The sequence below is a fragment of the Phyllostomus hastatus genome, unplaced genomic scaffold (assembly GCF_019186645.2).
Source record: "Phyllostomus hastatus isolate PE091 unplaced genomic scaffold, TTU_PhHast_1.1 phas_scaffold_46, whole genome shotgun sequence".
NCBI lineage: Eukaryota > Metazoa > Chordata > Mammalia > Chiroptera > Phyllostomidae > Phyllostomus > Phyllostomus hastatus.
The window spans coordinates 29,698,624-29,716,372 of record NW_025334032.1 but is presented as its reverse complement, the minus strand read 5'-3'; the positions used below and the strand labels follow the sequence as shown (position 1 = coordinate 29,716,372).

The following is a 17,749-nucleotide window of genomic DNA, read 5'->3' as shown; positions in this document are numbered from 1 at the left end:
GGGGGCACTTCGGGGCGCGACGCTCCTGGTGCAGAGAAAAGGCCCCTCCCTTCTGAAGGAAGGGCCGCACCGACGGGAGCGCGGCCCCTGATGGGTGGGCATGCGCGCGTCAGAGACCCCACGGCAGAGTTGGCAGCGTGCTCGGTCAGTGGGCCCCGTACCCCGACCAATCGGGATCTGTCTCTGGTGGTGAAAATAAGTTAGTTGGGGCACCATTTCTGCTTTAAAACACCAACTTCAACACCTTAGAATTGTGCCTGCTCGTCCCCGGCCCAGCAGATTGCCCCAAGTGGCCGAAGCCCGAGTCCTCAGGGAGCATTGCAGGTGGAGACCAACTCGTAAACGCTCCCAGTGTCAGGGTCAAACCAATTTCTGCACCAAAAGATGTTCAGAACCTTGATAACAGTGTGAGCATCGTGCATCTTTAAGATTGGAGAACTCTGGGATGCAGTCATTCTCACATTTGAGGCCAGGGAACTCTTTTTTTACTGAATCGTGGGAAACTGATGTTTTACATAGGGTGCACTTTGGGAAACTGTACCCTAAACTCTTAACCAAAACCTGTACCATTTGCAAGGAGGCGTACAGTTGTTCCTATGAGAAGTAACCCAATAATCAATGATAATGCAGGAGTAAACTCTGTTTCATGTACTCACACTGGTAACCTGCTTTGCCCACCCCTGTGTGTGTGTGTGTGTGTGTGTGTGTGTGTGTGTCATTGGACCTGTGAGCCATCTGTGATACTTTTCACTGATCCGTGACGATGGGGAAGTCAAGACGATGTAGTGTCCTCTTTCCTTAAAGTCACCTGGGTTTGTCCCTTACTCTGAAGTTACGTTCTTCTGTGTGTGTGTTCAAGTACCCGTTTTAGATGAAATGGTAGTTAGTGCATTGCAGTTGCACTTTGTTTATTTTTTTATTTAATCTTTATTGTATTTTTCCCATTACTATTTAGTCTCTTGTAATTATATTTTAAATGCCTTTTCTTAGAAAAATAAAGTCAGCAGTCCATGGTAGATACCTAAAGTATTCTTTAAAATATTGTACTATTTTGTGAAATCTAAAAGTTCACTGCTGAGGGGAAACTCTCCCCCTGAAAGCACCTCTTTTAAGCGTTGCGGTATATTTACTGGTCCGCTAGGTCGAGTGTTTCCTAAGTCCATGCTCCTCGTCCGTGTGCCCATCACTGATTTTACAGTTTACGTTACGTGTCCTCAGCCCTTGCTGCGTACTTCAGAAAAGCCTCAATCACTTCGCCACGTGCGAACCTCCGTTCCAGGGTGTCATGTTTACCGTTCCAGGAGGCACTGTTCACGTGCACCTCTCTGACAGTGTGTTTCTCTCCCCATTTCCCACGGCCGGTAAAGACTCACCTGGCGGTGTCTAGGACAAGATAACTTGAAATCCTGAAGCTCAGGGAAGAGTTCACGCACGCATGTTGAAGTACAGGTTTGCGTTCAGGGTGCGCTGGTGGTTGAGGAAGTGACGAAGTTAGGAGAGAGTCGGTGAGACAAAACCTTGAGGCTCCGTAGACGTGAGGGGTCGGGAGATGACGAGCGGCCTGTGGAGGACACAGAGCGGCCCGAGGAGCGGGTGAGGCTCGGAGCCTGGGAGGGGTGGTGTTGAGCTGCTCAGTCGGCAGTGACAGGCACCGTAGGACAGTGGATGAGAGTTTACCTCCAAAGTTGGCGATTTCGGTTGGCAAAGCACAGTGGTGGCACAGGGCCTACAGAAGGATTTTATTTTAAATGTGTATGGGCCAAAAGGAGGACGTGATCTTTAAGCAGCTGCACAGGTTCCAACCCAAAAGACCCTTCTCCGTGCTTACAGCAGGCTCACCTAAGTTTTTCCAAATCGTCCTTCCCCACTGACCCATCCACCAGACACCTAGCGGCGGCGGTGCTCCCTCTTTGGAAGCACGGCCCATGTAAGGCTGTGGGGTCTGCACAGAGATGTAACGTCTCCTGGGGAGGCACTGCTGGTTCGGGGCCAGCGTCCTCTCGTGGGGTCCGGAGCGTGTCAAGGACAGGACCTGGTTAGGAAGGAGGATGGACAGGTGATTGTGCTCATTCCCGCTGCAGTTGGTGGACTCCAGTCTCTGGTCCCACCTGAAGTTAGACCGGTTCGGTGTGGGTTCATTACTCGGGCCCTCCAGGCTCTGGATCCCTTCCAAGCGAGCTCATTATCCAGGCTATGCAGCCTGAGGGGAATGTGTGTTAGAATTCAAAGCAGTGGTGCGGATGAAACCACATTGTAGAACCTCACAAGTATCTCAGGCCAAATGAAGGGTGGGTGCCAACCAGTGGCCCCCATGGCCCGTGTGGCCTTCCTGCCGTCAGAGGGGGCCGCCTCCCCCGTGCAAAGGTGGCACCAGAACAGAAGACAAGAGCAGCGGTGACTTCTGACGCGTGGCCGTCAGGATGCCATCCTTCCAAACCCTCAGTGGTCCTGGGCCTGCTTTTCCCAGAGGTGCTTCAAGCATTTTTTAATTGACCGTCTTTGACTTCCTGTTTCTGAAGGGTAATCAGTGGCTATAAAGGCAAATAAACTCTCTGTTCTTTAAGCAAACATGTATTATGTGTCTGCTATGTGCTAAGACATTAAAATGTGCAAAGCCAAGCCTGTGCCCCAAAAGGGCTTAAACCTCCAGTAGGCGAGAGTCACGGACACACATGTGAGAGGGACGGTCCCAGTGAGCCTGCTGAGAGGGGACCCCGGAGTCGGCGTGGGGCGCGAGAGCTGGCCAGGGCGAGCTCGCAAGGTGCACAGTCAGAGCGGTGGGGGTTAGGGGTGTTTTAATTTGTTCCTTATCTTCCTTGATGTTGATGGATGGTGCTTAGCTAATCAGACTACAAGCTGTGTCTGCCCGTCACTGGAGTTTTGCTATGATCCAGCCTTGTGGCAGAGAACACCAGACAGAATACACGCTAGCGATCGAAAATGGCCAACTCCCAGGTGTGCCGAGGGCAGGAAGGCGTGAGGAAGTTTTTAGTCACTTCTCACAGGGAATGGGAGTTCCGCAGCTTTCCTTTTTGGCCATCCAAATGTAGCGGCAGTAGGGGCGGTGTTAGGCATTGGGGTGGATGTGGGAGGGGTTCTTCAAGAACTCATGAAAATTCCCGGGCCGTGGACCACGACGACAGCATAGAAATTATAGCAGTAACAGCCTCACCACATTAGAGCAGGACACAGCAGGAGATAAGGCCAGAATCTGAAGCTGTTTACTCCTGACGTTTAGTTTTGGGTGGCATGGCCTAGGATCGGCCTCTGAGCCCGGGGCCTTGGGGACGGAGCCGTCATCAGAGGAGTCCCAGGCGCTGGACGTGTGTCAGAGCACAGTGTGGGGCAGCGCGGAGCAGGACGGGCACCGAGTCTTCACACAGGCCCAGACGGGGGCCGTGGCTCCTGCAGTCACCCCGCCTGCGCCCTAGGGGAGACCCGGGCACCATGCTCCCACGAGGCAGCGTGCCCAGAGACGAGGTGGAAGTCAGCGCTGGTCTGCCCTTCCCCTTCTCCCTGACACACAGACACTCACCGAACGTCCCCAGTGTGTAAGGCACTGCTGTGGGTGCTGAGGATGAAACGGCCGCAGCAGACAAAACCCTTGCCTTCGTGGGGCCGACTGTCATGGGGAGGGTGCGGGCGAAGCAAGGGCAGCGGGGCGATGTGGGCTGGCAGGCACTTCGTTTTACCCGGTGGAGCAGTGGAGTCCAGGTCCGACTGACACCCCTCGAACAGAGACCCCAAGTTCTCCCAGATTTATGTGGGGTTCCTTATCAGAACAGACCTCACTTGATTCGAGTTTAGAGAGTAATTTCACTAACCCTCTTCTCCTTGCTCACCCTCGGCTAAATCAGAGTCAGCAGGCTTGAAGGACAGCGGGCTTACGTTAGGTGAGGCCTCACGGCACGTTGGCAGAGAACAGTGCGCCCGGGCAGCCTGCGCAGCATGGCCCTGCGCGCTTCCCCAAGAGGTTTCTCCATTTTCCCCGTGCGGAGCCTGGTTCTGGTTCCCCGGAGCCTTGGGGCCTGTTAAACTTCCCTTGTGGCTTACAAGGAGGGACAGGCCCGAGAACCTGCCCCTTGCCAGTAGCTGGTGGGTGCCCCTTCCAGCCACTACCGAGTCCTCCCGGCTTCATAACACAAAAGACGTCTGCCAGCCACGCATGCGTGCATGAGCTCAGCTCACACCAAGACTGTTACGACAGCCCAGTGCTGTCAGAGCTGCGATCTCACCACTGTTGCCCATTTTCTGTTTTCTACAAGTCTCGCTGGGAGGTCTCTGAGACCCCCGAGAGTCTACACGTGCACCAGGAGAGTCGCCTGGGCCCTAGGAAGAGTTTAGTGAGGGCAGCCATGTGCTAAGTCCAGGTGTCCAGTCCCAGCGGGGGCTGGAGAACAGTTGCAGGTGAGGGCCACCTGCAGCAGCCTGGGCCCCGACCCTGCACTTCCATCCCGTCCCCCTAGGCTGACAGAGGGGGTTCAGAAGGCTCACATGCTCTCCGTAAAGCTAAACGTGAACACATCCAGCCTTCCCCCCTGTGCTGTATGCTCTTTGGGGAGTAATCTCCCAGTGCCTCTGGAGGACAGGCCTGGCCTGTGTGGGCACATGCCATTGATGTAAAAAGTGGGCAGAGCGCAACTGGGTGGTAAAACCCTGTAGTCCGGGACCTGGTGACAGCTAGGGTTCCTGGACTCTTTATCAGTCCGAGGTCAAACTGAGAGGACACTTCAGTCTAGCTTAACGAGTAGGTGTCGTACAGATGCAGCTGTGGTCTGGCAGCCCCAGGAAGGCCCCCCGGTCTGCTGTTGCTGCTGCTGTGGGGTGCTCCCTTCCCCCCATCCTGTCCCGTGTCGTGTCCCCCCCTCTCCCCGTGTCTTGGCAAGTTTAGAAAAGATGAGAGAAGTTGGGTGAGTTGGTAAGTTTTGATTGTGAGGATGAGTATTTTCCTGTCCTGAAATAACCCTACTGTAACTAGGAGACTAGAGTCACACTGACTCACCTTTATTGTTGTTACAGTGAAATTGTGGGGAAGACTTTTTTCCCCTTAATTCTGAGAGCTGCCCCAGGAAGGTGATCTTCCTTCAGCCTCACGCAGAATCCCAGAGTTGGGTTTCACCTGAACCCCGAGTGCTGCGAGGCCTCCTTCTGAAGGGCCAGCTTCCCATGCTGGAAGACTGGTGAGACTTTGATGGGGAATCCCGAGGGCTAGCCGCAGTATGTTGTGCACTCCCACTCACAGAGCCGCGCCTGCCACAGACAGCCTGTTTGCGAGAAGAGCAGTGGCGGCCAGAGCTGGAGTGAGAACTGCTAGCGGGGAATAGGGCAGCCGTTGGATTCCAGTGCTGGCCGGTGGGCTTCCTTCCTCAACACCAGGGAGCCTCGTGAACGCCCACTGGCTCCCAGCCAGCCCTGCCTGCAGGGGGAGTACTACAAACCTTATTATTTGCTGGGTCTCTGCACCCTCCTATTGCAAAATTCTCAGACCCTAGGGAACAGACGGATATGCTCACCAGTGTTTCCTTTCGGGTTTTTTGTCTTCCAGTAGGTGCTTGGAGTACAGTTGAGCTCCGAGGTGCCCATGACACCACGGGGATCTCCCAGAGACCTGGTTTTGTGGCCGTGGGCTGCCCAGGTGTTCCTCTGGTCTGAGAAGGCGCTGGACTGGTTAGGTCTTGGGCTCCCTTCCCTTTGGGATCCCGGGTGCTGTGCCTTTCTCAGCAGGGCTGTGCTCAGTCCTGGGGACCCAGCCTCTGGGAAGGGCTGCAGCTGGTGCTGCCGCTCTGCCACCGGGTGGTTTCCATCTTCATACTCTCGAACGTGTGCAGACGTCCCCTGAGACGGTTTTCCGGATGCCCTTTCCTCACGCCTCTGTGACCGGGGGGGGTGGGGGGGGGGTGGGCAGGGGAATCTGGTTGTTACCATCCACTGGCCAGAGAGCCTGCCCTCATTTGTCCCAGCACATCCTAAGCTGGCTGTCCTGGCTGTGAGCTTTTCATGCCACGGATACAAATTCATTCTCAAGTGGCGCTTGTGCTCAGCTCAATAGCAGACACGGTCCCTTTGCATTTGACTCAGAAGAGGCTGGTCTTAAAGGCCCAGGGAACCCCAGCTGCAGGCCAGGCTGGGGGTGGAGACTGTTGCACACTGCTAATGGGTTTAATTAACTGGCGATCTCTTTCCACCCCAGGCTCCAGGTGTGTGATGGTGGCTGCAATCTGTCTTGTGGGTATTATTAATGCAACCTTCAATGGTGGCTACTGTTCTGGAGCTGTTCCACAAAACTGGAGCATGCCGGTGAGTTCCAAAGCCAGAGGCTGAACAGGCCCTCCGGAGAAGCAGTGTGTCCTGGGGTGGGGTCAGGACCACCACCCAGCATCACCTGGGAAACTCAGGCCCCAGGGGGTGGGGCTCAGCAGTCTGAGGGATACACCTCTCCCAGTAGGTGCTCTACGCTGGGACATGCTGGTGTGGAGTGCTCAGGGTAGGGGTTGGTTCTTCATTGCCTCCTCCAACCACGGCCTGCACAGGGAAGGCTGTCCCGGGATAGCAACCCAGAGTTGTGCAAACTCTGAAAGCACGGAACCCCCGTTCCTGGTTGTCACCACAGCCATCCTAGGCTGGGCCATCAACATCTGCTCGTCCTGTAGCATCAGTGGATGAGATGTCCCACCTAAGGTATTTAAGCACTGTGGTGGGAACCTTTTGCAGATGTGTTATGTATATTCCCCCTGACCTACTATTCCAATTGTAGGCAATGCAGCTCTTCCTTGATGACCCAAGGACATTTTTATGAGCCTCTTTAAAAATGCCAAATATAGTTTGGTTCTAGAACTTAATTCACTCTGGGAGGCTCTTTGAGAGGTGATTTGTTTGAAAACTGAACCATACACTTGCACATTCTCTCCTTTGTCACCTGAGAGGCGGTAACTGGTCATACAGGTACCAGCATGAAAGGGTTGTCAGGGTAAGAACTGAAGTTGGTGCAACGACCCAGACATGTTTGCCGTGAACAACTGGTCCTGAAGCAAACTGTTCGAGATGGGAGACAGTCGAGGGCCAAGATTGGACTGCGGAGTGGCTGTCCTTGGGCGGGACTGAATGATACAGGGTTCTCACGGAATTCCTGCAGATGCTGGGCTTTGCTAGCGGGTGATCATTTTGGTGACTTGTCTGTGTTTTCAGTCAACATCAGGTGCCACTTCTCAGCTCATCTATTTCTAGCAGCGAGTGTAGTTTTAAAGCAGTAACACAGCATTCCCAAGAGGTGACCAGCCTGGCCTAGAACAGCAGGAGTGCCAGGGGCAGCTGACAGTGGTTATGTCTCAGCCCAAATAAAGGACAAATTTCATCCCTATGAGAGGGGCCTCAAGAAAAGATGAGTCAACAGACAGGCAAGATTCCTGCTAGGGACGGAGGTGCTTGAGTAGCTTCGTCTTGAGAACAGTAACACTCCGCGCCTGTCCAGAAGCACACGCACTTGGTTTGTGCTGGGCTCTGCAGCCCGCCTCCCTGGCCTGGACGGGAAGCTGGCAACCTGCACTTGGGGGTCTTCTTTCCCCCTGACATCTGTTTCTCACGCTAACCAAACTTACCAACACGTTAACAGTTTTCCACAGCACGTAGGGCAGTGGTGTTATTAGCCCACTAATTCCACAGCTGCCTATTAGGTTTTCCTTTTGTCAGAGTTCTGAATGATAATGCCCATGATATTCTTACTACTATCACTTAGTAAAGCTTTTTTAAAAGGCAAGATACTGCTTTTCCCCCTTCTCTGTGGAAACTTGAAGACCAGTTAAAAGCCACCCATACAGTATTTTTGGGAACAGGTTAGAACGGTGACTTCTAAGTGCAGTAAGTGGACACAAACATCAGTAATTCGGGTCCTGTGCAGGTGAGCCCAGTCCGGAAGCAGCAGCGGGAGCACATGGTGGCTTTATGCAGAGAGCAGGAGGGCCTGGGGATGCAGCCGGGAGAACTGGGGCTTGCTCCTGGGTGAGCGGCTGAGGGTCACGTTGCAGATACGCCTGAAGGCAGGGCGGGTGCCTTCGGCACTAGCCAGGTTTGAGGAGCACTCACCTGTTCGTGGGCCATCCAGGGCCTCCAAGAACAAGTTTGGTGGAAGCTTTCCTCTCCCCAAAGCTGAAGCAAGAGGACACTGCTGAAGGCCTGCCCTTGGAGAGCAGAGCTAGGCCTGGGCTGTGCGCGGTGGGTTTCTGGCGTCAGGGCTGGGCAGCTTGCGGGCTGCTGTGGTAGGGGAGCGCCTCTAGAATCAGGAAGGAATTTCTAACTATAACTATGGGGACTGTTCCTCTAGAGATTGTGAACCTTTTAAAATGTTAACTAGACTTTTTTATTACAAGTTAATACCAGCATTTGGCTTAAAAAAAAAAAAAACAATCTCACAGGTATAAAATAGAAACTAAACCACTCATTTTTAATTTTTTAAAATTAATTATGCTATTACAGTTGTCCCATTTCCCCCCCGCCCCTTATTCCCCTCTGCCCCGCACACCCCCTCCTGCCCACATTCCCCCCCTTTAGTTCATGTCCATGGGTTGTACATGTAAGTTCTTTGGCTTCGCCATTTCCTATACTATTCTTAACCTCCCCTGTTTTCTACCTACCATTTATGCTACTTATTCTCCGTACCTTTTCCTCCTCTCTATCCCTCCCACTGCCCTGCTGATAACCCTCCATGTGATCTCCATTTCTGTGATTCTGTTCCTGTTCTAATTGTTTGCTTAGCTTTTGTTTTGTTTTAGGTTCAGTTAATAGGTGTGAGTTTGTTGTCATTTTACTGTTCATATTTTTAACCTTTTTCCTAGATAAGTCCCTTTAACCTTTCATATAATAAAGGCTGGGTGATGATGAACTCCTTTAACTTGACCTTATCTAGGAAGCACTTTAGCTGCCCTTCTATTATAAATGAAAATTTTGCTGGGTAGAGTAATCTTGGATGTAGGCCCTTGCCTTTCATGACTTCGAATACCTCTTTCTAGCCCCTTCTTGCCTGTAAGGTTTCAAGAAATCAGCTGATAGTCTTATGAGAACTCCTTTGTAGATGACTGTCTCCTTTTCTCTTGCTGCTTTTAAGATTCTCCTTATCTTTAATCTTGGCTAATGTAATTATGATGTGCCTTGGTGTGTTCCTCCTTGGGTCCAACTTCTTTGGGACTCTCTGAGCTTCCTGGAATTCTGTTTTCTTTGCCAGGTTGGGGAAGTTCTCCGTCATTATGTTTTCAAGTAAGTTTTCAATTTCTTGCTCTTCCTCTTATCCTTCTGGCACCCCCGTGATTCGGATATTGGAACATTTAAAGATGTCCTGGAGGTTCCTAAGCCTCTCATTTTTTTTTTTTTGAATTCTTGTTTCTTCATTCTGTTCCAGTAAAATGTTTCTTTCCCTCCCATCACTGTGGGTTCCCTATAGATTTTTCTTTATTTCACATAATGCAACCTTCATTGCTGCCTGGATTTTTTTATGCTGTTGAAGCACCCAGTGAGTTCCTGGAGCATCCTGATTACCAGTGTTTGAACTGTGTATCTGAGGTTGGCTCTTTTCATCACTTAGTTGTATTTTTTCTGGAGCTTTGAACTGTCCTTTCATTTGCCCCCCTTTGTTTTTCTGTCTTGGTGTACCTGTTACATAGAAAGGGGCAGTCTTAGGTGTTCACCAGGGTGGGGCAATCACATCACTGCCTTGTGGCACTGTATGTGGGTAAGGGTCTGAGAGGGAACAGTGGCGCTTGCTCTGCTCTCTGCCAGTTTTCAGCCACTTCACTGCTATCCACCAGCAAATTGGGCCCGTCTGGTGCTGATTCCAGGTGGGAGGGTTTGTGTACATTTCAGTACCCCATGGGTCTCTCCAACAAGCTCTCCTGTGAGGCTGGGAGTTTCTCCCACGAGCTCAACCTCAACAGGTGTTTTTAATCAGGGGTTTGAGGCTCTATTTCCCTGCGCTGGAGCCCTGGGTTATAAGTCTGTCTCGCTCCCCAGTTGTTCCTCCCGGTTTTTCTGCATGCGAATGTGGGACCACCCACTCTGCCAACCACTGCGTCACCCTGAGTCCTCTCTGCCTGGCTGCCTGTCTCCACCCCTCCTACCGGTCTGGATGAATGTTTCTTTTTTAACTCCTTGGCTGTTGGACTTCCATACAGTTTGCTTTTCTGTCAGTTCTGGTTTTTGTTTTGTTTTGTTTTGTTTTTTTTTAATTTGCTGTTGTCCTTTTGGTTGTGCAAGGAGGCACAGTGTGTCTACCTACGCCTCCATCTTGTCTGGAAGTCTCTGAACTTAAACCACTCTTATTTAAAATCATTGTCATATGCTGTTCCATGTTTATTGGGAGCTGGATGGAGGAGGAACTTCTTTATAAAAATGAATGTTAGAGAAACTCTGGAGGGAAAATCATAAGTACAGATGGCCCCTACCTTATGGTGGTTGGACTGTATGATGGCATAAAAGTGATACGCATTCTGTAAAAACCTTACTTCAGATTTTGAATATTGGTCTTTTCCTACACTAGCAATACGTGGCACAGTCCTTTCTCATGATGCTGGGCAGTGAGCTGCACTAGCATGCGGGTAAACAGCCAACACTCTGTCTGTAGTGTACTGTGTTGACGGCATTCTTTGGATATTGTTTTCTCGTGTACATGAGATATTGAAAACTTTGTTTTCAGTGACAGTTGATATACATCACTATGTTAGTTTCAGGTGTAGATATAGGGATGGGAAAAGGTAGGTTTACATTTGTGTGTCTTTCTTGTATTATCGACTTACTGAATTGTTTTCCATATAAACTGTAAACCTACCTTTGCCCACCCCTAGTCTAGTACCCATCTGACACCATAGTTATTACCATACCAGTGACTCTCTTCCCTGTGCTGTACTACTTTATATTCCCAGGACTGTTCGGTGACTGCCAATTTGTACTTAATCCCTTCACCAACTGACCACCACCCCACCAGCTATCAATTTGTTCTCTGTATCTGTGTTTGTGGAATTTTCTTTAAATTCCACATGTAAGTGAAATCATATGGTATTTGTGTTTCTCGTATTTCACTCAGCACAATACTCTCTAGGCTCACCCATGTTGTCACAAATGGTAAGATTTCCTTCTTTGTGGCTGAGTAGTTTTACACTGTGTGTACGCAGCACCTCTCTCTGTGCATTTATCTATTGATGGGATCTTAGACTGCTTCCATATCTTGGCTAATTAAAATAATGCTGTAATGAACATAGGGTGCATCTTTTCAAATTAGTTTAGTGTTTTATATTTCTTCAGATAAATACCTGTAAGTGCAATTCCTGGGTCGTAGGGTAGTTTTAGTTTTCATTTTTTTAAGGAACCTCATACTGTTTTCCACAGTGGCTGCACCAGTCTGCATTCCCACCAACGGTGCACGAGGGTTCCCTTTCCTCCACATCCTCCCCAGCACGTTTGCTGATTGGATGCTGAGAGCCATTTTAACACGTGTGAGGTAGTATCTCACTGTGGTTTTCATTTGCAATTCTCCAATGATTAATGATGTTGAGCATCTTTGCATATGTCTATTAGCTATCCACGTGGCTTCTTTGGAGAAGTGTATTCAGGTCCTTTGCCATTTTTTAATTGGACTGTTTGGGTTTCTTAGTGGTAAGTTGTAACTGAGTTCTTTATATGCTGGATTTAATCCCTTATCGATGTCTATTGGCAAATATCTTACTCCATTCAGCAGGTTGTCTGAATGTTGTCTTGTTGTGTTGGTGGTTACCTATGCTGTGCGGAAAGTTTTGTTCCATACGTAGTCCCATCCATTTTTCTTTTTCTCTTCTCCAAGAAGATACAGCCAAAAAAATATTGCTTAGATGTCAAAAGTTTAGTGCCTAGTTTTCTTTTAGGAGTGTTATGGTTTCAGGTCTTAAGTCTTTAATCCACTTAATTATAAAGTAGCCTTTGTGTTCGATGATTTCGCCCATCTGTGGTGTAGTGTAAATGTTCTGAGCACGTTTAAGGTAGGCTAAGCTATGATGTTCCGTATCAAGTGCACTTGTGACTTAACGGTATTTTCAATGGGTTTATTGGCACGTAACCCCATCATAAATGGAGAAGCTTCTGTATGTGTAGATGGATTGAGGGGAATTAGTGTTTTCTTACTGCTAGGAGGAAAGGCTCACAAGGCACTTCCACAAACAATGGGAAAGTTGAGTGAGGGGAAACTGGCCCCTGTCAGGTCTTTTCTGAGGGTTACGTACTGGTCTTTCTGAGCAAGGACAATTGAAATGAAATGTTTTAGAATTGTATAATGTTCTTAAAATATCAGGAAACATTTTCTGTTATCTTAAAATTTGAACAGTTGTGACTTACACCTGATGAGATTTTTAACATCGTTTCTTCCCTTGTTTGCCCCACCACACGCAGGTTGTGGATGACCCCCTTTCAGGGAAGGTTCTGTGAGGAGAAACCGCTCTCTAAACAGAGCCCGACCCTCTGCCCCCACGGTGCTCTGTGTTCTCAGATGTCTTTGCATTCCGTTGAAAATGTTCTTGTTAGTACATTCCAAGGCTTGAACTCCATTCCTAGTGAAACCTCTTCCTTGTTTACAGGGACTGAAATAGCCACACTTTGACCTTCTGTTCAGTCTGGGAATATCAATGGCCGTGGGGACACATTCTTTTCCCATGTGAGACTTCGTTGTGCAGCAGTTATGGAACAGCTCAGGAAACTAGAGACTCCCGTCCCCCCCTCTAGGTTTTTCACTTCAAAAAATCAGCCATTCTTCCTTCCCAGGAGTCCAGGAGGAAGGGGACAGAGCTATGAGGTCAGGCGGGCCAGAGGCCCCTTCCCATTCTCCCTGTGCCAGCTTCCTGTAGGAGACGCGCAGCAGAGGTGCTCGGGGCGCCACTGGGCCCGTAGCCAGAGCCCAACCTGGGTCCCCAGGCACCTCGCCTGGCTCAGGCATGGGCGAGTTTCAGTGCCACATCCCGGGAGTGGCCCATTGTCCCCACTTGCCACACAGTCCAAGTGACTCTTCTGGGGTAGAGGTAAGAAAAAATAGTTTTAGGGAGGAAAATAATCCAAGACAATCCTGTGAGAAAGCCAAATACATGGTCTAGGCAGTGAGAGCTCCTGAAGAAAGTGGGCAGGCTGAAGGGATCGGGAAAAGCTGGAAGAAGAGAGATTGGAGAGAGAATAGGTTTGCAGGGGTGCGGGGGAGGGATGTTAGAACAGAAGAAGGGAGGAAGGGAAAATATGACCAAGCTTTTCAGGAGCCTTGAGGAGGGTGTGTTAGGGATTTGGGTCTACAGGAGAGGGCTGCTTTAGGCAGCACTGTCATCTTGCTGCCCACAGCAAAATGGATGAAGACCCATGGCAGAACACACCAGGAGAGGCAAGCCCACAGTGGTGGTGTCGGGAAGTGGCAGAAGGCTCTGAGAGCACAGGGCTGTGTCAGGGACAGAGCGCCGGGGGCTGGGTGTAGGGGCAAAGACACACAGGGAAAGGGGTCAGGAGCTGTGTTAAGGTTTAACAAGTCTGAGATTAGACATGTTGCCTTTGAGGTCATGGCAGAAATGTCCGGGAATTGGCTGTGGACCCACAAGGAGGTCAGGACTAGCAACGTGCATTTGCTCCAAGTTGGTTGTGAGCTCTCCAGAGAAAGCAGAAACAGGCCAGCCAGGCCCCTTACCACGCACAGCCAAGGGCTGGAGGAGAGGACAGGGACTTCATCTAGCCCGTAGAAAGGAGAGCGCACGTGTGGCTGACGCTCCTTTGCCTGTTCATTCAGCCCCTGAAAGCGGTGTGGCAGCTCTGGTTTCAGACCGCTGCTCTCGGTGCCTGGTAACCACATCCAGTGCCGGCTGCTTTCCTACGGTGGCTCTGTCCAAGCCGGTGCTCTGCAGGAGGCCGCTGGCAGGCCCCTCCTGTTCCCGGAGTCTAAGGGCAGCCAAGTGCAGCCCCTGTGCGTTGTTCCTCAGAAATGGTTTCCTGACAGCAACACACACACAGCTTGGGCTCCTGGCATGTGGCCAGGCTGGGATGACGTGGAAGGTGTCATTCCAGGCCTGACAAGCCAAGAATGCAGGGGAAGGAAACTGGCTTCACATCTACTTCCTCTAAGCTGGCTTTCCTCCTCCCCTGATGGGCAGTGACTGGGCAGTGGGGTTGGGGGCCTTCTTCACACTGGAGGGGAGGGTCCTCTGGCAGTTAAAAGCAGATCAGACATTTGTGGGGATGCAAGATAGGCCAGAAGGTTGTGGGTTCCTTGGGAAAGTGAGCTAGTACAGCCGCAAACGTGATGCCAGGCCTCATCAGCCCCCTGCAGCCCGGGATCCCTACCCCCAGCCCAGGCATTCTCTCCTGCCACCCACCCAGGGCTGCTCCATGCGGCACACACCTGGACGGTGGGATCCCGGTGGGCCTCCCCTCCGCCCCCCCGGCCGCCGTACTCCCCTACCAGGGAGAAATCAGAGCATAGCAGAAGAGACATAAGTTTCAAGAGGGGTCATGCGGACCCTGCTCACAAAGCATCCATCACAGAACATGTTACCTACACCAAAGAGCAGGCTGGGCCCTCATCCAAGTCCGGTGAGTGAGGGTTGATCCCTCTGGTGTGCCGGGAATCAGGGCTGGCAGGACAGTCAGAGAGAGAGGCCCTGCAGGTGTTCCCTTCCTTCCTCCTGTCTCAGAGAATCCTGTTGAGGAAGTAGAGGTGGCAGGCGGGGTCGGAGGGGCCACTGAGGTGTCACAGGGGGCTCCGGACTCATGCCCCACTGCTGCACCTGCACACCAGGCTGTGGCAGGGTGGGCTGGATCCGAGTTCACATTCACCAGGCACTGTTCATTCCTGGTTTGGGGAGAAGTATTTTCTAAAATCATGTCATTAGCTGTTTGAGTGTTCACCAAAATGTTTCTAATTTTGGGTTTTACTGCTAAATATACATTTTCCCAAATAAGTCTGAGCACAATAATATGGGTTTTCAGTAGTAATGCTACTTTCTAGCTTCTTCCCACTCACATACAAGCATTTCCCTGTACAAGATTTTAGTATGTGCTGTTTTACTCCAGCATATACCTCCTCTACAGCCACAGATTTGTGAGTCTGGTATGTTAGTAAAACGATGGCAGGAAAACAAGGGGCCTGGGGAGGGCGAGTGGAATGTGCGGCGGAGCGCACGCAGTACCAGAGGTCTCCCAGGGCAGCCAGCCTCGATACGGTTACGTGAGCCCAGACGCAAAGGAGCGTGATGGAGCTAAGGAAACCCCGGGAGAAGGGACTCCTTCAGGGGCATCAGAACGCCTCAGTGATTGTTCCGAAGGCCTTTTCTTCCACCACGATGCACAACAAATGGGGGCATTTCCTTGCAACTGCAGGGAAAGGAGGTGTTGAAAGGTTTCTAGTAAGAAGAGATGAAAGAAAGTTAAGTATTATCTTAGGTTAAGACTGATACTCTGGTGTGGTCTTCACCGGCGAAGCAGTAAACGCATTCCACGTTGGCACACACTTTAATAGGGGATCGCCGAGGTGAGAGTTTCTGAAGCGTGAGCTCCAGCAGCAGGTGTCTCCAAGCACAGCCCCGCACCAGGAGGAATCACTGCACACACACACACACACACACGTGAAGTCTGCTTCCCTCACACACCTCTTTCTCTTTCAGGCTTGACAACACCTTGCCCAGTTTTGGTCCCTTCAAGACTTTGCCACAGCCTCCATCACACATCTGGTTTTTTCCCCCCGAAGAAAATAAATATAATAAAGATGTTTTACTCTTTTACACTGTATAATTGTAAGAAATAGTGTGTTATTTGTGAATGCATGGTCTGACATACATTTCTGTACAGTTTGGAGATATTTTCAAACAAAACATAAAAGATGTCAACAATAAAACCAAGAGTGAGTATTTTTATACCAAACATTTAAGTGTAACAGGATGGATGATCTTACACTGGGTTGGATGACAATTTTTGTGCTCGACTTTTGAATGCCTGTACTTAAAAATATCTATTTTTTTCCTCTAAAATAAGCTGCATGTTTGAGGCATGTTTTTAAATATGAAAATTTCCAGAGCGTATTGTGAATGTATAGAAATCTGCCTGGCCCGAGTCCAGGGTGAGGCAGAAACATGGTGTTCGATGTTCCGGAACAGCTGTGCTGACCGCAGTACTAGGTGTGCACTGGCGGTGCAAGTAGGAGGCCCCCAGGGCTTTATCTTGGTGACATGTCCACAGCTGGGCAGGGAAGCCTCTCCTGGGTACAAGCTCCTGGTCAGACTGTGCCCTCAGAAAACCCTGGCCGCTCCAGGGGTGACCAACTGTTGGTCATACAGGTGTACCGCCAACCCCCAGTGCAGGTGCAGAGCCTGTCTCACTGAAAAGGGGCATCCTTGGCTTTGGGAGGCCAGCACTGCTCAGGCAGGAGCTGAGTGTGCGCCACCTGCTTGGCTGTAGCGGGCAGCTCCTGTCTCCCAACTGATTCTGCAAAACATCGGCTGAGCGGTGTTCCTAAGTCTTGGCAGCAGCGTGCCGAACGAGCCATTTGAAACACTGTCTTGAACGCTGTGTGCTCACTGGGACACTGCTACCACGGTGGCCCACAGAGAGATGGTGCCGTCAGTGGGCGTGTGGGATGAGTACTGTTCGGCCTGCCTCAAGACTTCTTCAGAACCACAAAGGCAGTCTTGCACTGTACGCTGACACATTTCCAGAGTCTGATAGCTCGGTCTCCCCTCTTTATAGAAGAGCCATGTGTAAAAAATATATACTGACCTAAGAATTTCAACTGCTGATATAGGCTAAACATGATCAAGATCCTTCTTAACTGACCTCATGTTGTGCTAAACAATGTTTTAATGATTATATGATTTCATTATTTTCCCTAAGAAATAAAGAAGCCTTTCAAGGTCATCAACAGAAAAGGGGGGCCAGGGAAGAGGGGCTCTCCCCCTCACCGAAACGAGGCCAAGGGCTCGCAGCAGCACGGGGTGGCAGTGTTCACACCCTGCTCACGCCCTCAGCACCACTGCGATCCTGGTGAAACTTCTATACGGTTGTTTCTAAGGAAAACAGCAACTTCCACACAATCTATTATACTTTTATAACTTAATGGTAATTTTCTATTGTCATTTTTAAAAATAAAGTGCTTATCCCAGCTGTCATGCCACTGTTGGGCAAATTTCTTTTTGCACAATCAACCGAGAGTAAACCGCACTGCAGACCATGGGCCAGCAGATTTCTCTGCCCTTTTCAGGCCTCGACAGACCTAAGCGCTAGCCCCTGAGGCACCGACAGAGGCCAGAGGAGGAGACGGGGCTGGGAGAGCCAGAGAATGGCCTCCACAAACACTGTACGGTGGGTGCTCGGTGAGCGGGGCTGACACCGCAGTCCATGGCCCTCACTGGGGCCGTCCTGACCTGGCAGGAGGAGCACAGAGCGGAGCCACGTGCCTCTTCTGCCGGGTGCACATCCACCGCAGCCTGCAAAGCTCAGCTCCAGGTTATCTGAAATCTATAGTCACTTAGGGTTTCCAGTTAAGTGATAAGTCAAGCACTGATGGCCAAGGTGATAAAAGCATTTCTCATACACACTCACCAGCCCGTCTTCCCCAAGGGGGAGGAAGGATGGAAGCCACAGAGTACTGAGTCCCAACCATTATTAGTCCTGCTGGGCAGTAACACTGGCTTGGTGGTTTGGGTCTCTTCTCCCTTTCACAGAGGACCATCACCAAGAGCAGGTCCCCATCACAGCCTTCCAATAACTGGGAGCCCAAGTATAA

The 17,749-nt window shown here is 50.6% G+C and overlaps 1 protein-coding gene across 2 annotated transcripts in view; it reads left to right on the top strand.

Annotated features, from left to right (window-relative positions):
- The window catches only part of RBPMS (RNA binding protein, mRNA processing factor), a 167,317-nt gene extending 151,558 nt beyond the window's left edge, over positions 1-15,759 (top strand). For both annotated transcript variants that reach the window (XM_045821592.1, XM_045821591.1), the window contains 2 exons: positions 6,191-6,297; positions 15,636-15,759. In XM_045821592.1, the coding sequence (XP_045677548.1) occupies positions 6,191-6,239 (49 nt within the window). In that variant the 3' untranslated portion in view covers positions 6,240-6,297; positions 15,636-15,759. The remainder of the gene's footprint in view (positions 1-6,190; positions 6,298-15,635) is intronic.
- The last annotated feature ends 1,990 nt before the right edge of the window (positions 15,760-17,749 follow it).